Source organism: Leuresthes tenuis, unplaced genomic scaffold (assembly GCF_036924035.1).
Source record: "Leuresthes tenuis unplaced genomic scaffold, fLeuTen1.0.hap1 SCAF_19, whole genome shotgun sequence".
Classification (NCBI taxonomy): Eukaryota; Metazoa; Chordata; class Actinopteri; order Atheriniformes; family Atherinopsidae; genus Leuresthes; species Leuresthes tenuis.
The window spans coordinates 12,929,368-12,950,351 of record NW_027325373.1 but is presented as its reverse complement, the minus strand read 5'-3'; the positions used below and the strand labels follow the sequence as shown (position 1 = coordinate 12,950,351).

The window sequence follows — 20,984 nt, the reverse complement described above, 5'->3', positions numbered from 1 at the left end:
TAAATGTATTTCACTTTCCTCAGAGAAGTTGCATAATTGAGTTTTAAGAAGTTAATGGCTGTAATGTTTATTTCCGTTTCAGTTGGCAGAAAATTAACTGGAAATGTGTGAATCAATGAGTCAAATCAGTAAATACAATCAAATAAATGAATCGGAGTTGCCTATAGTACATTACATGTCAGTATTACATAACTGTGGAAGTCAAAGTTTTGCTTCATGTATCATCTGACATTTTTCTTTTTTAAATTAATCAAGCAAATAATTACTTATTTTGCGTGTAACGAGAGGTTTTCTTTGCACATGTCCTAAATTACATGTGTGTTCTTCGCTCAACTCGCGAGATCATCAGGCTCGCGGAGCTTTGGCTTAGCACGTGTGCATTTTTTTTCTTTTTTTTTTTAAGTGTGGTTCTCAGCTGCCGAGGGGGATGATGATGATGGCGGAGCTGATTCAGGGACAGGCCTCGGTGGCTCAGCCTGGAACGAAAGATGACTTTGCCGACACGATACGCCGAGTCCGACAGGTAAAATGTTCTTCAGCGAACACGACCGCGACGTTTTCGGACCACAGACGGCGTGTTTTAACGCGGAACGGGCCGGGACTTCGGTCGAGGCAACCTGGACTCACTACTATAAACACTCCTCATGCTCCTATAGAGCTAGCAAGCTAACAGTAAATAGCCGAGACAGCATAGCTGAGCGGACAGATTAGAGTTTACAGCGCGCGGTGGACTCGCTAACTCGGTGTCAAAGCCGTTAAAACGACCACACAAATCGTATCTGGAGCATAAAATGAAGGCATCTCCCCGTGTCGAAGTTTGTGCTACTTTATTAAGTTATGTTGAGACGCTGCAACCTGTTGTCAACTCAACAGAAGTTGCTGTTAGCTTGCTAACTCAGTCATTTAAGTTGGATGCCCTGCAACTTGACCCACAACGTAATCAAACACAACATTGAGTTTAGACATGAAGCCATGAACGGCTGTTAAGTTTTTAACTTCCAAGTTAGCATTAGTGTAACTAGTTGCTGCCTCAGTTAGCGAGGCTCCTTGCTGGTAGTACAGACCTCAGAAGTACTTAATGTTCTTCCTTTACGTTTAACACCGTAAGCTCCTGTATTATACATGTGACGTGTGTTGCTTATGATTATATAAACGCGTGAGTTAGCAGAGCTGGTGTTAGCTGGCTAGCTTGAGTGGTACCATGTCCTCGCTGCAGCCTAGTTAGGCCATATAATGTAGCGTCATCTGTTGAAATAAGCCCCCCTCCACTCCTGCTGAGCACACTTGGATTTCCCCATTGCTACCAAGAAAATATTTGTAAAATAAAACACAATTCATATTTCACAGCTTTTTTTTTTTTTTTTTTAATGTAAAAGATGTCTTGACACATATTGTGACCATAGCAGACATGGCCACATGTGTTAAAATTGGTCAAACAAAACTCTGTTTGCTGTGGTGGAGGATTAGTGTACCACTGACAACAGTTAATAGTATATAAACTGGACTTTACTCCTGTATGATTAGGTCTTTATGCGGTGTAGGTTATAACCTTGGCTGTGCCTAAAGACCTACTTTATTTTTTACATTTAATGTACTGCTTGGTCTTTGCAGCTAACCAATTTACACAGCAGTGGGGTCTAAAATACATTTTTGATAAAGTATTGGGGCATGTCCCTTTACTTGCTTCACATAAGGGGGATTTACATACATTGGGGAAGATATTACACGTGACCTCGACTACAGATCTTAAGCTGTCTTATTCTTACCTTAAATTGTATCTCATCAATTACCTTCAACTCGAGGGTTCCTCCAAGGCCAAAGGATGCCTTCAGGTTATTATCAGAACACTCTTTCTATATGTTAGTGAGAGATGCTTAAGTAGCAGCAGGAGCTGTTACCTGTTACATGAGTGGTCTCCAGGAAAGTAATCGGCATGTGTTTTCTTCCTGCCGTCTGCACTGTGGCTTGTGTTAGAACAATATTTCATGATATTGCTGTACACTTCTGCATGAATTTCTTGCATAAGTGCTGTCCTTCGTAAGATTCTTTACCCGCAATCCTGCAGGGAAATTCAACCCCTGCGTGGTATAATTCGTCATGATGCCAACCCACTCTGTCCCTTCTAGCTCTGTTCACCCAGAGGTCACACTTTGAGTGGATACGTGTTTGCATGCGCAAAATGGTCAGGCCTCTGCAGCTGTGCAGTGAGCTGTGCTGATGCTTCCCCTGCCCGGGCATGTAACCGGTCGGCAGTCTATCCCAGAGGTGTGGGTAACAGGGATTCCTATGTAAAGCCTCTCCTCAAAAACGAGTTTGTCGTTGGTCTGGTTCTCCTTTGTCTGGTATGTTGTTTTTCTAAGTGGAGCTTGGTCCAGGCAAAGTCATATTCGGCACGCTGTGGGCCGCACAGGTACCCCGTGGGCTGTCCCAGACTGAACATGGCACAATTTGTTTCGCACTGTGTGGAAACCGCGCTTGTTTGGAAACGGTCGGTTACCTTAAATCTGGTTATGAGCCTAATTATACACACTTAGAGATTTGTATCTACCTGTTTGAAGTCCATTTGGTGGATATGCTCCATGCCGTCACTACTGAATATAGCATTTTGTTACAAAACAAGCAAGACTAAGTCCACTTAGTCATAACAAATTGAGGCCTTGTTTTTGTGAGCATACAGAGCCTCACACGCATGCTTTTCTGTTTTCTTATGATATTTGTGTCCAGCGGAGTCGACCAACGTCTAACACTCGCGTAAGCGGCCCCGTTTCGTCCATTTTGGCTTTTGTTTAGTTGTTTGCAGTAAACCCATGTTGCAATCACCGCGGCGCTCGCTGTGATTGCAACACTGTCTGCAGCACATGTAGCAGAGTACGCACTGCAGCTGAGCAAATGGCTACGAGCAGTCAGGTGGTGTCTTCGCTTTGTTGCTAACTGCTCGGTGAGTTGGAGAATGTAGTATTTGTACATTTAATAGAAAATTATAGGCGGCGCCATTAAAATGATTCGCATCCTAAAAATGAGAATATAGTATATGCTGTGTTCTTATTTCAGAATATCAACTTGCAGTTTGTACATTGTACATTGTTTTAATGTTGGGCATCATTTCCACTCAAACTCTGGTGTTTGTGGCCCCCAACGAACATTAAAACGAATCATGATTTAACACCTATTAAAAAGTTATTTAGGTCTGCCAGGTTTTGTTTACAGACGTGAAACTGTGCAGTTTGACCTTTACCTTAGTTAACATGCGAGTGGCACCACACACTTTGAAAGGGGAAGTCGTCCTGTCACTGTTGGTAAATTGTTCTGATGTGACTGAGATGTGGGAGGAGAAGTCTGCTTGTGCTCTAACCACAGAAGACCTTAAAGCAGTTACCTGCTTCTCGTATCTCGAAGCACCTATCGTTCCCTGTTTTTATTTGACGCATATCTACAAACAACAGCAAAGCACACAATTATGCTAAGGTTTATTGAATCTAATTTACCTCTGCTTCTCGTTCGCCAGCGTCTCGTTTTCACAACCTATCTGCAAACTAAACACGGCCGCTGACCTTGACTCTCACAAACTGATAAGACAAGCGATGGAGAACTTCTTGTGGAATCATTAATATACTTTAGGTAGAGGCGACACATTGTGACTTTATTTTTTTGTTTTTTTTAATCTGACATTGACTTTAAATTTTAAGAATTGAAGTATAAAACTTAAACAATTACAGTTAGTTCATCTCTGTAAAAAGCCAGAAGGTTACACCAAGGTTTCTGTTAAATATCTCTGGCCCCAAGCAACCATAAATTGCCTTGCTGTGGCTGAAACTGCAAAAACATAAATCAAAATTAGAATTTCCAACTATTTTTTTTGTTTTTAAAAAGATCCCTGCCTGCAGTGGAATGATTCATCCCAGCACTTTTCATATTTTTCAAGTTTTCAAGGAACTAATTTCACAATGGAGAATTAGAATTGATTAAAACGGATCTTTAAGTTGCTCCCATATAGCATCTGTTTATTACTTGAGTGGCTCAGGATAGTGTCATGTCACCGTCAGTGTCATAGTTTTCAAAAAGACGCCATTTAAATTGCTCCGTGAGGGTTAAAACGCGTCTGCTTAGTGAGGACGGAGAGCTTAGATACATAGGAAAAAAGATGTTTTGAAATCAGACCCATCTCAGCTGTCGTTGTTTGGCAAGAAATTCTCATTAAATGTAGCAGCTGTAGCCACTTTGACTTAAATTGATTTTTAAAAATAAATTAATTTATGAATTAATTTATTTACTGCGTAAACATATTCATCAAACGCGAACACAGATTGAAAATTGCCGGACGTTCTGAAAAAGATGCACGTAGTGATCGTCTTGTAATAGTCCCAAATAAAACTTAACGAAGTTCAAGTATTTCTATGAGTATTGAATTAATTTACGGTGCTTTTACGCTTGGCTCACATGTACACGGCAGCAAAGATGGCTTGTTACAAGCAACCCCACACCTGCTTCCTTTTATGCCTCCTTATTCCCACTGCAGCCCTCTCTCTTCCACTACAGGCTCTAAAGTAGATAATCGTCCCTGAAGGTATTGGGAGACTCCAATTTCCATGAGCGTATATTCATATTGTGGAAAAAAAAAGAAATTCCAGTCAGGCACACATGTCAATTTAGTGTAATTTTCTGAAATGCTATACTTTTGTATGGAAGGAGAGGTGGCAGATTAAGGTAGAATACAAAATGCTGCTGCAGCTCTCATGGAGAAGACTTGAATGTCCGTCACTTCTGAATGTGAGAATCTGCTTGAGGACTGCAAGTGCTTAATTTAGAAAGTAGACGTATTTTCATCTAAGCTCTAATACAAATAACAGCACTCCTCTTGTAGTTTTTAAGGGGGGGTGTTGGGATATATTTCCATCACAGCAAGAAAAGCATGAATAGAAATGTATTTCTTTTGTAAAGTAGCACAAACTGATGATTTCTTGATCGAGACACTGATTTTTGATGACCAAAAATAAGCCTCAACTTAACCTTTGATGTGTCTGTTCTAACTTGGAGTGTCTGTGGTTGGATGATGAGCCTCATTTGGGATTTTGCATAAATGTTCGAAGTACAAAGAGCTAAGATTAGATTTATTCTCCTATTCATGACTGCCCTTGGATCAAGCTTTGTGAAAGTTTTATCTGCTGTGACTAATACTCTTACACAGCTTACTGTTGATGGTTCATGATTTCTCTCTGCATCCATGTTGTGACTGAACATACACCACCGACTACTCTAATTTTTGGTGAATTTTTAGGAACCACAGGGAGGGTTTTGGTGTATAGATAGAATATATAGTTTATAGAATTAATAAAGTGCTGTTTTAAAGGGTTTTTATATTTCCCTTCTCAGTTTATATATAAAAAAAAATAGCATTTTTGAATGGATTCTTTAAACATTCACCCACCTGCTAAGATTAGAGTACTCAGATGAGCCTATAAGCACTGTTAATGATCGATTTGACCGTAAACAGGTGACTTGTTGGCCCAGTACTTCTTTAGTAATGGTAACTTTTCGAGCATTTTCCTTTGTAAATACAGCAGCAAACGTCATTTTATCTTGAGACTCTTGATAAATGTTTGCGTCATTGTATACAAGAGTTTTTTTGGTCTGTCTGTTAATACAGCTAAATCAAAGCACAGGCAGATTTGGCTTTGAATTGGTCATTTGTAAAATAAGTGACATCCGAATCTTGGCTGGGGCCTTTTGTTTACACATGCGCAGGCTCTCTCGGTGTAATTTAGCTACCTCCCACAGTTTAAAAGCACGTATGTTAGGTAAATTGGTGATTCTAAATGAACCCCAAGAGCAAGTGTGAGCATGTGTGATTGATTGTCTCCACGTTGGCCCCGTGTCCAAGCTGTACTTTGCCTTTAGCCCGATTGCTGCTGGATAGGCTCCAGCCTCACGACCCTGAAAAGGGTTTAGGTAGGTTTGGGAGATGAAGGGGTTGAAGTTTTCTCTAATAAAATCCAAGATTCAATTAAAAGTTGTGCCTCGTAGAATCACTGGGGGCGGTGCTGACACAAATGCGTCTTTTCAGAAAGCCAGCACATGACAGATGTTTCAAGGAGTCGTCATCTGTGCTCAAGCAATATAGCAGTCTGCTTCGAGATGTTGTGATAATATACAGAAAGCTGTTTTAAGTCGACAAAGTCTCCAAACACAACAGATGCCTTCGTCGAGGCCAAACTTTACAGCAAACATGATGCTTTAATGTGACCAAGAAAAAATGAAGCGGGTCACACTTAACATGAAGTAATATGTCCCCAAAATTATGTCTGGGGGGGAGAAAAAGTGTGTTCAAAGAGTATCATAACTGAACCATTATTCTTATAACTGTTATTCATTTTGTACTAATGTGTTGTCTCCAGATGGCAGCCAAGATGGGAGGAGACCAGATGCCCAACATGAACAGTTCGTCTCCGGTATTAGACCCCTCCCTGTACGGTTTTGGAGGCCAAAAACGTTCTCTGGACAATGGAGGTGAGTGTCAAACAGACCTTCATCAATAAGTATGCGACTCTCTGAAATTTGCAGCTTTTTGTCAGTACTCGTACATCCCCATAATGACATTATTCAACCTCATAAAAGCTCAAAATCTGTGTTACTCGAAAAGACGGCACAAAATTGTCTGTCTGGCAAGTTTTGCTCCAAGCAGTCTACAATGTAGAGTAAAGTTTACCGATCATTCGCTTTACCAGAGTCGACAGTCAGTGATGGGAGTGTATATATATATATATATATATATATATATATATATTTTTTTTTTTTAAACAAAGACGTTTTGCTACATCCGTTTTCAGTCGTTGAATTGTCCTTTTGGTCCGAGGTGTAATGGCACTTAAAGTTCCCAGATTATTAAGCACCTCGATATTGGGGTCACGGTTGGTTTGATTTTTGGTAAAGCTAAGCAACTCTTCCTAACGTGGTTGGGGCAGTTTGATGTGAAATGCCAACACTTAGTTGCTTCCATGAATGCACACAGTCTACGACGGAGGTTTGGTCATGTATATTCCTCCTGTGCAAAACAAAATGTGGGGATTGCAAAGAAGAAGAAGAAAATCCATTTGAGCCAAGTGTTTAAAGGCTTTGTTAGCGTGATGTGTCCTTAGGCTTTCATGGCGACCGTGTCACATAACATGGAAATTTCCAGCTGCTGCTCGTAATATTGGTAGGTATTGTCGTAGAATCTGCTTCAGACGCGTTATACTCGAAGTTTATTAAATCTATGTTGTACACAACGCTGAAATCTGTCTGGAAGGAGCTTGGAGACACTCGGAGTCGATTATTTGTTGTTTATGATTCTCTCGATGTAAAACTGGCAGTGCGTGTTTGAGCTACACTGTAATCTGTGAAGTGAGAGCCTTGTTGTTTGTGTGGAGTATTAAATATCTGACGCTGCAGTGTAGTGGAAAGAATGTCCCATTTTTCTGTGCCTTGCACTCACAACAAAGATTTGATCCATTTCATATCCACAAAGTGGAAACACTAGTCATTTGCTCTGTCCTTCTCTTATCTTGTCACAGTTGGTTTTTTTTTTCATGGTTTAGTCTTGAATGCATGGATAGGAAAATTGTATGCAATTCCAGTTTGGGTTTGTTTGACGCACTATTACTGTTTGAAACAGTTTGTCCTCGGATTTCTCAGTCAAGGTTGCACCAGAGTATGGGAGAGATGACAGAAATGTTATCTTTGTATCATTGCAGTTAGCTGGAAGCATTTAGTTATCAAACGAGTACACAAATGCTGTTCAGACTTTATCAGACAGTCTCATCCTTGCATGATGTCGGTACACCTCCTATTTTTGTATTCATTGCTGTTCCATATTCCGGCGTTAACCCTAGAAATCAGTGCAAATAACCATAAAATTGAACCCACAACATATCAATTCCCGTGTTGGCGTACATGGCAGCCCATCTTCCAGTGACCCTGCAAGACCCTCGCTTGGTGCTACCTGTCAAAATTCAGCTCAGGACTAGCAGTTAGTGACCCGGCCGCCGCCTCTCTATCTGAGTGGCTCTGATTGAAACGCTCAGTTGTGCACTTGGAGACCTGATTTCCATGCCGGTGAAAGCCCCCTGCTGAGGGTCAGACGCAGACACGAAGGATTGGCAACTTCGTGCCCATCTGCTTCCATCTCTTCCAGCAGTGACTCATTCTTCCTTGTTTTGATGCCTCGCTGGCTATTGCTTTAGCAGATATTCATAATATTATGCATTTGTACCCATGATGTTGGATGATTTATCACAATTTAATAATTAGTTTGGTCCCCCCCCTCTCCTCCCTTTTATTTTTCTCCTCAGTGGGGAACCATCTTGGTGCAATGGTACATCAAAGGTGAGCAGGAAATACTCAGTTGTAACTGTTCATTAGGTGTATTATTATTGCAATTAACTCTGTGCTCAAATGAAAATGTTGGCAGTTTATTTAAGTCATTCATTTCTTTATATTGCATCCACAAAATTTTCATTTTAAGTTTTACCCCACTAACTTCACGCTGTTGTTCTTCTGGTCCCTGTTTCAGCTGTAAATTGTTTTTTGGGGGTTTTTTCCACTATAAAGCTGAGCTCTAACACGTCCTGAAACCCCCATATTTATTTTATCATGATAGAAAATAAAATTGGCAAGAATACGGTTGTTTTGTTTTTTTTCTCTCATGTTTAAAAGGATGAATAATTGAGGAGTAATTCCACACATTGATCAGTATGAAGTAATCATTGCGGCGTGTGTGTCTCTCACAGGGCTCTAACAACAGAAGACTTCAAAGTGCCTGATAAAATGGTGGGATTCAGTAAGTAGCCCTCGAGTTCATTGTATTCGGCATTAACACGCAATCATCAGTATTGACCTTCTGCTCAGTTTTTGGGTCACTGCTTAAGGCATCTGTCCCAGTTCGAAAAGACTTATAAAATCCTCTCTCCCCTCTTCTTAGTCATTGGAAAAGGAGGAGAGCAGATCTCAAGAATTCAGCTGGAATCCGGTTGTAAGATCCAGATTGCTTCAGGTAAGTTTAAGCAAATCACTTTTTTTTTCTTCCATTGGTGTGCTTGAGGAGGGCATAAATACATCTCTGGTGTATATGTTCATCCTTTTTTCTTTTTTTTTTCTCGTCATGTGACAAACTTGGTACTTTCAAAGCAAAATATTTGTGACAATTCAAAACTGATTGACTTCCAATACCATTTTATTAATAAAACACAACCAACAAAATAACCCAACAACAACAGATTGTACAAAGTGAGGGTCTGGGGCGAGTTGATGTACGTTGTGAAGATTTTGCCATCACATAAAAGTGGTTGATCACGTTTTCTTGAATATGTGAGCATCATGTTCCTCTTCTGTTTTGCCACAGATAGCGGAGGCATGTTGGACAGACCCTGCACACTGACTGGGAACCCAGAAAACATTGAGTAAGACTGGCCACTTTGTTAGACTTACCGACACTGCCAGGATGATTTTGTTGTAACAAACGCACAAACTCAAATCTCTTCTTGCACGTCTTCCTTATCAATGCATTTACTGGTCCTTGTTCTGTCCCACAGGCAGGCAAAGAGACTGCTGAGCGAGATTGTGGAGCAGTGTCGATATGGCCCAGGCTTCCACAACGACATGGACGGCAACAGTTCCATCCAACAGATCCTTATCCCCGCCAACAAAGTTGGCCTCGTCATCGGCAAGGGAGGAGAGACCATTAAACAACTGCAGGTCTGCTTATAGGCCACATTCAAAATGGAGCACTTAAAACAAATGATTTACAGTTCTGTGCAGGAGTTTTAAACCCCCCCTCCAGTCAGACTTTGAGGAAAAGTTCTCCAGGCTTTCTGAAGGCCCATCAAAGTTTGACTGGTTTTCTGTCCTGTTCTTGTACCTGATTATTTTCAGAGGAATGTATTTGTGCTGAAGCCACCTAACACTGACCTGTAAATAATTTAAAAAAAAGTACGCGTGTAGCGTGTTCTTAAAGACTTTTAGGAAACTGGACAGGTGGAGGACAAAAGAAGGGTTGACAGGCCTAAATACTATCTACAGCAGATGAACAGTATCTGAAAGTGGTGTCTATAAAAGCAGGGAAAATCCAGCGAATACATCACACAAAACCTGAAAGATGCATCTGGCCCCTTAGTTTATCCATCTCCTGTTTAATGAAGCCTTTTCTGGGATTCTTAATGTGGAGAAAAGGCCAAATGACACAAGAACTGGACTGAAATTCAGTGGCAACAGGTTCTATGGAGGGATGAATCCACCCCCAGAGCTCTGAGCTCAACATTATTGAAGCAATGTGGGATCATCTGACAGAGAACGGACATCCAGATAAGAGCTTTGGGATGTCCTTTAGGAATCCTGGAGAACTATTCCTGAAGACTACTTAAAGAAATGACAGAAAGCTTGTCTAAGAGGGTTCAGGCTGTGTTGAAGAATAAAAGTGGTCATAGACTCTGTTTTAGCACTATACCCTGTTTGCATATTACAGTAAACCGCTGCATCTACTTCCTGTTTTCCTGGCAATATATAAAGAAATGAGGGTGGACTGAAACGGTACAAGACAGTTGCCTTTATATTTATCAGATGGTGATGGTTGAGGTCCTTTTTAGTGAATAAAAGTTGAATTTAGAAAAGTAATTGTTAAAACCTTTTATATTATAACATTTGCAATCTATATGTACAGTAGACTTGATGTAATTTCTTTTTCTAATCATTTCAAATGTAACCTCCAAAGTCTGGTCATGTTGACAGATTTGTGGCACGTAATTAAATTACGTAGTTTTCTTTACCTCAGATGCAGTATGAGTTGGTCAGATTAAATGGATCACATCACAGTGATTTAGTTTCTGTCCTAATAAACCTCTCTGTGGCTGGAAAAAAGGACTCGAGCAGGGAAGTAGTCCAGAGGTTTCTGTTGTAAGCGAGCTGCTGAATTTAAAAATGAGTCTTGACACAGAGCCTGAACCTCATGTCCCACGATGCAGTTGTTCTGATATGCTGCTTAACGCCCGTGCCCCATATTTATTGTTGAAAGTGAGAATCTATTTTCTGATTTGTTTTTTTTTAGACGTACAAACGGCATCCTTTTATAACCTGTTATTTTTTTATTATCAGCCTTTAGGATGAACAAAAAGTATGACCACTGTTTCTTCTCAACACGTTATAAACTGTATATTAATGTCAAGATTGATGAAATGATTTCAAAAAGACATTTACGTCATTGAAACTCCATGTAACATTCTCCTCACGTATTCACTCTGGATATGTGCAGCTTAGCATTACAGAGTTTATATCCTCCAGAGTGAGCACCGTTTTGAGCCCCAGGTAACTGTGGCTGTGTCTGCTTCTCTCTCATTGTATCGCTGCAGGAGAGAACAGGAGTGCAGATGATAATGATTCAGGATGACCCGATGCCCACTGGAGCAGACAAGCCCTTGAGAATTACTGGGGATCCCCACAAAGTGCAGGTCGGTCCCAGAAGGGGGTTCCAGAGAGCTGCTATCTTTTCTGTTTGCTCTCAGTTTACCACATTTTGTGCTGCCTGTGTACATCGGCTTGCTTTCATATGCAGCATTTGTTTTTCTGTTTTGCTTGATGATCTGAGTACATCCATCATGTTCCTTTGTAGCAAGCCCGTGAACTTGTGGTGAAGCTCATCCGGGACAAAGACCAAGGAGACTTCAGAGCTGGCAGGGTAGACTTTGGATCCAAAATGGGTGGAAGCAGTCTGGATGTAAGGGCCACTTTTGTCTCCTTCTCAAAGCTAATAAGCTGAGTTTATTCGCAGTGATTCAGAGGCTGTAATAAAAATAATTTAATCAGTCCTGGGTGCTGTTTTTGTTATCGTCCAGGTGGTTGTGCCCAGATTTGCGGTCGGCATCATCATTGGCAGGAATGGCGAGATGATCAAGAAGATTCAGAACGATGCCGGCGTCAGAATCCAGTTCAAACAAGGTAAGATTAGACGATATTTACAATCAACTAAATAAGTTTTCTGTTTGTAAAATACAATTCAGTCTAAAGTCTGCATATTTAGAATTGGTTTCATTATAAAGATGACCAAATTCTTTTCTTACAAATGTAAAAAATGGCACCGGGCTTTGCTTCATGAAAGAGCAGTTTTTGACCTGCTTCAGGGAACATGTCTAACAGCTGGAGAAGATCTTTTCTTTATTCATTGTTTTTGTTTGTTGCTGTTCAGATGACGGGGTCAGTCCTGACCGTGTCGCCCAGGTGATGGGCCAGCCGGACCACTGCCATCATGCAGTCCACCTCATCAACGAACTGGTCCAGACTGCTCAGGTGTGTGTGTGTTTCTGCTGTTACGTTCAGATGGAAATGAAGCGGTTATATCTGTTGCTAATGTAATATCCATTTAGAAACAAATTGAGGCCGACTTAGAAAGAAATCCAGGGAAAAGTAGAAACAATGCTGAGCACTAATGTAGTTTAAAGAGGAAATGCAGCTTTCGGGTATTTCATTATATATTTTCTTTCTTCCATTTTCGTCCTGATAGGAGCGAGATGGATTTGGCGGCGTTGTGGGACGTCGGGGCCGAAGTGACTGTAACATGGGAGGGCCTGGAGGACTGCAGGAAGTAACTTATGCAGTGCCTGCTGATAAGTGTGGGCTAGTGATTGGCAAAGGTAAGGGACATGCTTTCATTTAGAGTTTTTGTTGGTTTAAACATCTGTTAATACTGTTAGCATCTGGGTAAAAGCTGCTCTGAGGCATTGACTAGCTGAAAATGTTTGGTCTGCTCCCAGCTTGTGCTGCATACTAACACCACTCAGTGTCTCAGTGCAAATCTACACAATTCATCAAACAAACGGTCTTATTAAAAGTGAATCTAACCCGCCAGATTGCTGTTTCTTTTTGAATAAGTGAGCGCCGTTTGGTGTTCTGCCACTACGTGAATCTGATGGGGGGGGGGGTGTGTGAGTGACCACCCTTCTATTCTTCCCCCCCAGGCCTCATGTATACACCACAAGTGGCATTCATTGGCTTCACTAAGGGCTTAATGACGGGGATAATGCGTGTAATGTGACATTAATTGTTAAAGGTGCATAATAACAGCCCTCAATCATGTGGAAGGCTGCCTGGCATCTAATGAGGGTCTTTCAGTCCAATAGAGTGCAGCGAGGGAATGAATAGGAGGAATTAGCTTATTGGCTATTCATGCCCACTCTATTGGCAGCTATTTAAAAGTCATTGACCATTGCATTGGAAGAAGCTGGGTGTGTGTGTGTAGTATGGTGGCATGCATGTTGCCATAGTGTGTGTGTGTGTGCGTGTGTGCAGCAGTGGGCGGATCGAGGGGGGCCTCTTTACCTTAGATAAAAACATGGCAATAGAAATGTCAAGTGGCTTTTGTGCATGTAGTGGGGCGAGGGAAACAAATAAACCTGGGCGTTGCGTCCCCTTCTCTCTGCATTAGCATATGAAGTGAACCAATATGGTGGAGATGGCGGTGGGTCTGGGTGCTGTCAGCAATCCCTTAAAGGGTGCTGTGATTAATATCTTTACGATGCCATATGCAGCCGGTTGCCCCTCCGTTTTGACCCCACACACACAAACTCGCACACAGAGCTTGATAAATCAAACCACCCACCAATCTGCCCAGATTTTATTACAAGCATGACTTCAGTGCTAGAGGCGTAAAAAGTATTCTGCAGTAATACTCGTGTTTTGGACCTGGAACTTTCTAAATCTGATGTTGGGTCGCTAAATTAGTCCTGGCCACAGTTGATAATAGCTCGGTTGCAATGGTTCCTGCAAAAGTCATGAACTCGATGACGTAACTTCAGTGAAATCCTCGATTTCCACAGAGAAGTAATAGAAAGCATATGGGTAAGATCCAGTTAGTTAACCTTGCTTAGTAAAAGGATTATTAAACTATCCACGTTAAAACAGATTTAGAATTTACATTTTGATGTTTAATGATGGGGTAGATCGAGCTGACATTATAATGTTGTAAGAGCCGAAGGAGCTTTAAAAAGAACCGTTTTGAGCTTTTCACTAATGGAAGAAGCACAAAAACTGTCTCAGAAAAAGCTTCTTTACAAGTTTGACAAATGAAGAGCTTTTGTCTGCGGAACAACATCTGGTTTGATGCTCTGAAAGAGTTTCTTCTACCACTCTAAATTTGTACAACAGAAAAAGAGCACACGGCAGGATGAGCAGACCACGATTGTTATTTTAAGAGGAATCCTTCTGTGAAAATGTCACAAATGTTCCAATTTCTGTTACAGAAAAATGTTTGCTTGTTTGTTTTTTATTTTTATTTTTATCTGAAAACGGTGTTCATACAGATGGAGTTTGTCCAAAAAGGTCAAATCTTTTCTCCTTGAGGTGTTTTTGCTTCGGATATTATAGAAACATTGTTTGCATTACTTCACGTAAAGCTGCTGCTGCTGCTGCTGCAGCACAGGCTGGCAACGCGATCATCCCTCGACGCCTCTGAGAGTTTTTATTTCCCGGACCAGCAGCTAACCAGTCCCTCGGCTTTGCCCTGAATGCTGTCACCAGTTGCACTTTTGTTAGCGCTCCTTTTCACCAGCTCACTAAACCAGTCTCATTAATAAGGCCAGTATTATCTGTCTTCACTACACCCCAGTCCATGAAATGAATAGTCGGGGTCTTCATTGCTCTCTGCTGTCTGACCAGAAGAGATCATAATGGCTTCATTAAGGCAGAAGTTTCATTTGGTTGACAATGGGTTAATGGCCCTTGTGCAGTCTGTTGGCAGCAAGAAATGGGCTACCAAAGGAGGAGAGGTTTCTGATGAGCGTTTTCATTCGGGGGTCAGCCAGGGTCATCGGAGTGTCAGCCACATGTGAACAAATGTGTAATTGATGTTGGGACAGCCCCGGTGTCCCCCTCCGCTCCACCCCGGGAAGCACCCCGTCCCTCACCCCCTCCTCTCATAACAGAGAACAACACAGAGTCAAGAATGAAAAGGGTAGAAGAGACAAACGATATCCTAGAAGGAGGATACGCTTCAATTTTGTCCCTTTTCTCCTGCCAGCTATGTTTCAACTCTCCCTGCTGATGTAATTGCTCTCCCCACACGTCGGGAAGCTGGCATCTGATGGCGAGCAAGGGGGTGGCTTGCAGGAGACGTCTTCTTTTGTTTCCCGATTTGCACGGATGTTGCAAGAGAATTGTAGATGAGTGGCGAGACGCATGTCAGGTTTCTCAGAAGGTGGCACTGTCACGTGATTTTTAGTAAGGTGAGGCAAGGCAGCGAAGAGGAGTCTGGTCTGATGCTGCGTTCGTGCCCCGAGGAATGAATGGTACAGATGGGACGCACTTCGCCTCATTCTCAGGTGTGTGTGAAGATGTTGGCCAACCAGAAACCAAATGTGTTGAAATGTTCTGGCACTTTCACGAGAAATGACTCCGATTTTACTCGTGAAGCTGGTCACTGGTCTTTTAGTGCGGATAGTTGTTTCAAGGCCGGCGGATCAAACCCACGCCGTGTGCTGTGAGCAGAACACGACCCTGTGGGAGGCACTCGAGTTGCTTTGTGGGTAATGTAGGTGCCGGGCTGTGTAAGAAGAAGCCCATGACATATCTGAGGTGCTTCAAAAGCGACTCTCTCCTGTGAAATTTTGACGCCAGCTGCTCATCAACTGATTGTTGAAATTTGTCATTACCGTTCCAGGTGGAGAAACCATAAAGAACATCAAAGAGCAGTCTCGTGCCCACGTGGAGCTACAGAGGAACCCACCGCCCAACACTGACCCCAATGTACGCATCTTCTCCATCCGAGGCACCCCTCAGCAGTTGGAAAAAGCCCGTCAGCTGATCGATGAGAGAATTGGGGTAGGTGGTCTGGCCCTGGTCCCCGCAGTGCCCCCCCCCCCCCCCCCCCCCCCCCCCCCCCCCCAAACTGCTATTGTCTGGCCTGATATTCATGAGCACACATGTCAATGCAGGGAGCTGGTGGGGTTTTGCTCGGCTGCTGTGGTCCTGGTGGCCAGCAGGATGTCACCAGAGGTTAAACATGAAGAATCCATCAAATGGACTTAATGGAGTGCATCAGCGCTCGCCCCTGCCCTCTGACCTTGCCTGTTGGCTCCCTTTAAACACAAGTGTGGTCTCTCACTCGCCTCCTCTTCTTTCTCTTCTCAAGGGTCCGGGGATAGGGGGTAACGGCAACTTCAATATGAATCCTTACAACCAAGGACCTGCCACACCTCCTCAACAGTAAGGTCCAACTCCTCTCCTCCTCACATGAGACGTTTCAATCTATTTACACCAGTCTTTGGTTAGAAGTCTGTTTAAAGTGTGACATCGTGTTTGTGGTAGAAACTGAGTGTGAGCACAGTTGCTCAAATAAACTCTGTCTTGCTTGAAGTGGGGCTCAGCCATTCATGACTGGAGGATGGGGCACGACTTTTCAGATCTGGCAACCTCAAGGCCAGCAGGAGCACAGTAAGTATTTCAAATCACGGATTAGACCGGGGTGACGTGGCTGTTTGTAGTCTGTCTGACTTTATAAGAAAACAGAAATGAATTTCAACCTTTCGTTGGGCCGTTAAACATGTATTAGACTGCAAGAGAACAGAATCTGAAGTTTTTTTGTTGCTGTTGTGTGTTCAAAGTGTTCCACAGCCTGTGATGATGGGCACTTCCCCGTGGCTAACCGCGGGTTTCCTGTATGGAAACACATTTTAACATTTGCTGTCAATGGAACTCATTTGGAAGCGGAATTGTAGATGAGAGCAGAAGGTAAAAATCAGGAGAGTCAGACCCACTCTCTGTAACTCTGGCTTTATCTGCGTCTGGTTTCAGGTCACAATGGATCCCAGACGGGCCAGATGGACTGGGAGCAGTATTATAAAAAGCTAGGCGAGTGTCACTCAGGAACAAAAGAATACTTCTCATTCAGCTCGAGCTTTATTTTTACTCCGCTTCGCCTAATAAATTTGGATTTGCTTCTGTTTACACAAGCCTGACAGAGATGGGGTTTTGAAATGTGAAAGTAGAAAACTGGATGTAAGATTTGTGTCAAAAAGCAAAATGTTGAAACGTGTGAAACTTGCTTGTTTGCATCAGGTCAGCAAAACCAAGCCCAGAGCAGTGCTCCTGAATACAACAAAGCTTGGGGTAAGCGCCTCCTGGAAGTGTTTCCTTACAGGGCCACGACAAACTGATTCCGACTCCTGTTTCTGATTTGCTGGCGTGTTTTCTTCCTTGTCAGGGCAGACAGCTGGTCCTGGATCTCAGCAGACCTCTAATCCCGACTACAACGCCTGGATTGACTTCTACAGACAGCCGATGGCCTTCTTCAACCAGGGCGCTCAGCAGACACAAGCCCCGGGCCTTCAGGTGAGATCAGACACACAACCCATTTCGCAGCACAGCTGTTGAAGGAGGAGGCTGCTCAGCTTTTCTTGATGTCTGCTAATCTGATGAGGAAACTAAAAACCATGCGACGCCCAGCACAAGCACGTTAGTTTCAACTAAAAACACGCGCTCAGCGGTTTTTCAGGTACTGATGCGACAGTGCAGTGAGCCCTGCCTTTAAAAAGGCTGGAATGAGGAGCTTTTAGTTTCTGTTCTGGATGCATTACTAATGCTTACCTGCATATGAAGGTAGACTTTTGTACTTTTAACCTGCCTTAATGAAGATATTCATAGTTTTGAACTGATTAGTCAGTGAATTGACCAACTGCCTCTGTGCAACTGCTTTATTTGCTCATTTAAGTCACTCAAACACGAAGACCCGTTTCTCCTCTTTGTCGTCAGGAAAAGGCAAAAACAAACTAGAGAAATTAGTTTATTTTTGACTCTTTTTCCCACATTTTCGTCCCCTTGAAAACCCCCCGTGTTCTCCGGTGCAGCGACGGCCGTTTCCGGTCCCTCGTTAAGAGGAGAAAGTCTCTCACTTGTCCTTCCGAGTCGCACATGACTGTTGACGCTCTGTTTGTTTCCTGCAGGATCACTAGAGAAGACGGCGAGGTTAAAGACTTGAATCACTGAGTGGATGAAAACGACCCTTTTTTTAACGGAGGGGTTCTAGATTTACAACGCCTTGAAGACTTTTTTTCTTAGTGAGAAACACTAGCTGTAGAATGACTTATACGATAAAGTAATATTTCTAAAAATCAGGAACATTTATTTGTTACTAAATGCTTATGTACACTGTTATTTTGGATAGACAGTATGTGGGATCCCTTTTTGGACTTGAGAGAGCTGTTTTTGGTTTTTTTTCTTTGTCTTTCTATGTTTTCCTGTTTGACTCCGATTGTAAACGCCAAAATGAACCCAAGATTTGTAACATTTCAAAAGGCAATATGATCTATTTTTTCTAGTTCTGTGGAAAATGAAACCATGATTATGTGCTTAGCAGTCTTGAATAATGTCGGAATGTTTTGTTTTTTTTGTCCCGTCATTAAAAGAAAAAAGAAAAAATGTTGAGGATGTTTTTTTTTTTTTCCTTTTACATAATTCATTGAAATGAAAACTGTGATGTTTTTGTTACAGCAAATGTATTTTTTTGTTACAAGGTTTAAAAAGAAGAGAATTAATGTCAGCCGGCGGCAGTAGTTCTGATTTAATTCCTGTTGTGATGCTGTTTTTTCATTGTCATTTTATTGTGCTCTGGTTTAAGAAAAAAAAAAAAAAAGAAAAGGTGCAATATCTTATTTCACTTTTGAAACAAAGATGAGTTCTCTAATATGTTGACAGATTTTTAACTTGTAGTTTTAAGATGCTTTTTGTTTTCTTTTTCACGTGGAAATGTCCTGGATAATTTATTACAGTGATCTGATTATGATAGGATCGAGGGGGATGTTGCAAATAGCTTTTCTTTTTTTTGCCTTTACTACCTTGTAAAACTATGTATATATGCTCATATATTTGACTGTTAATTTAAGATATATATGTTTCATATATATATATATATATATACACTTATATAATTTTTTTTCCTGTGATCAGCATCGCAGGAAACTTGTCCCTCTTTTTCTGTTCTGTTTTCATACTGAAAATGTTCAAAGATTGTGAATGTGTGATTTGGAAATTTGATGTTGCATCTTGTTATGAAGAAAAAAAAACAAACAAGAAGTGGATTTATTTTATTTTCTTTCTTTTGTGTGTGTATACTCTGTACCCTGAGCTATTCAAGACTGCTAAGCTGCTGCGATTCGCACCTGTGTAATAATTAATGTAGTATTTTTATGTTTTAAGTATTATCAACAACTCTTTGTCTTATTTGGTACCTCCCCAGTTCGCCAGGCGCCCCGCCGGGTCCCTTCCTCGCCGGGTCTCGGTGGGGCACCGGACTCAGTCCACTGCTAATAACTTTTTAATTAATTTTTTTTATTTCTTTGTGTGATCTAATATGAATGATATAAAATGATGCACCATTATGGAGAATGATTCTGGTATTAATGTCGTTTCTTAATGAAAAGGGATATAATTTCGAAAAATGTCTAATTATGGTGTTTTTGGGTTGTTGTTTTTTTTTTTTTCTGTGTGTACAGTTAACCGTGTATTAAAAAAAACAAACAAACAAAAAAAAAACATCCAGACTACCTTTATGTGTACTGTTAAGCTGATTTTTCTGTTGGATAAATATTATAAAAAAGAAAAAAATCTAATAATTTGGATGTCTTTTTGTTGGCTGTGTTGACACTGTCTGATAGCTCTGTGTGTGTGTGTGTGTGTGTGTGTGTGTGTGTGTGTGTGTGTGTGTGTGTGTGTGTGTGTGTGTGTGTGTGTGTGTGTGTGTGTGTGTGTGTGTGTGTGTGTGTGTGTGTGTGTGTGTGTGTGTGTGTGTGTGTGTGTGTGTGTGTGTGTGTGTGTGTGTGTGTGTGTGTGTGTGTGTGTGTGTGTGTGTGTGTGTGTGTGTGTGTGTGTGTGTGTGTGTGTGTGTGTGTGTGTGTGTGTGTGTGTGTGTGTGTGTGTGTGTGTGTGTGTGTGTGTGTGTGTGTGTGTGTGTGTGTGTGTGTGTGTGTGTGTGTGTGTGTGTGTGTGTGTGTGTGTGTGTGTGTGTGTGTGTGTGTGTGTGTGTGTGTGTGTGTGTGTGTGTGTGTGTGTGTGTGTGTGTGTGTGTGTGTGTGTGTGTGTGTGTGTGTGTGTGTGTGTGTGTGTGTGTGTGTGTGTGTGTGTGTGTGTGTGTGTGTGTGTGTGTGTGTGTGTGTGTGTGTGTGTGTGTGTGTGTGTGTGTGTGTGTGTGTGTGTGTGTGTGTGTGTGTGTGTGTGTGTGTGTGTGTGTGTGTGTGTGTGTGTGTGTGTGTGTGTGTGTGTGTGTGTGTGTGTGTGTGTGTGTGTGTGTGTGTGTGTGTGTGTGTGTGTGTGTGTGTGTGTGTGTGTGTGTGTGTGTGTGTGTGTGTGTGTGTGTGTGTGTGTGTGTGTGTGTGTGTGTGTGTGTGTGTGTGTGTGTGTGTGTGTGTGTGTGTGTGTGTGTGTGTGTGTGTGTGTGTGTGTGTGTGTGTGTGTGTGTGTGTGTGTGTGTGTGTGTGTGTGTGTGTGTGTGTGTGTGTGTGTGTGTGTGTGTGTGTGTGTGTGTGTGTGTGTGTGTGTGTGTGTGTGTGTGTGTGTGCTGACAGAGGATAAAATGGAGAATATATTAGCCAAATGTATGTTTTCTAAACAAAAAAAATCTATATTTTACAGTCAACTGCCAGTTCTTCAAAGGCAGAATTCTGCTCTCCTTGCAGTGGAAGGCAGCACATGAACACCGCTGCATGTCTAACTTTGCTTTACCTTTTTAACTTCTAATCAAACACGCCACCACTTGTGGCAGCACTGCTGTGGGTTTAAACTACCAATCCTGCACCGTAAGAGACGCACAACGCATTCTAAAACATGCACTGTGTGCACTTTAGATTCGGCCTTTGTTTAAGAGGAAACTTTGAGTGTTTTGTGCACATTTGCAGAAACTTCTTGAGGAATTTTTCAGCCTAAAAGCGTTTTTTTTTTTTTTTTTTAAATGTAATGTCAGAGCTTAGAGGGCTTAAGCATAT

At 41.9% G+C, this 20,984-nt stretch overlaps 1 protein-coding gene across 2 annotated transcripts; it reads left to right on the top strand.

Annotated features, from left to right (window-relative positions):
* The first annotated feature begins 392 nt into the window (after positions 1–392).
* On the top strand, positions 393–19,573 carry fubp3 (far upstream element (FUSE) binding protein 3). 2 transcript variants are annotated; one of them, XM_072371378.1, is made up of 19 exons: positions 393–523; positions 6,393–6,504; positions 8,325–8,358; positions 8,763–8,812; positions 8,954–9,025; positions 9,374–9,431; positions 9,564–9,726; positions 11,373–11,471; positions 11,633–11,737; positions 11,856–11,958; positions 12,206–12,306; positions 12,521–12,650; positions 15,671–15,831; positions 16,142–16,215; positions 16,367–16,443; positions 16,804–16,860; positions 17,068–17,118; positions 17,213–17,340; positions 17,952–19,573. In XM_072371378.1, the coding sequence occupies exons 1-19, from the start codon at positions 428–430 to the stop codon at positions 17,958–17,960; spliced, it is 1,680 nt and encodes a 559-aa protein (XP_072227479.1). In that variant the 5' UTR covers positions 393–427; the 3' UTR covers positions 17,961–19,573. The 2 variants fall into 2 exon arrangements, with proteins under 2 accessions (XP_072227479.1, XP_072227480.1); XM_072371379.1 differs by lacking the exon at positions 16,804–16,860.
* The last annotated feature ends 1,411 nt before the right edge of the window (positions 19,574–20,984 follow it).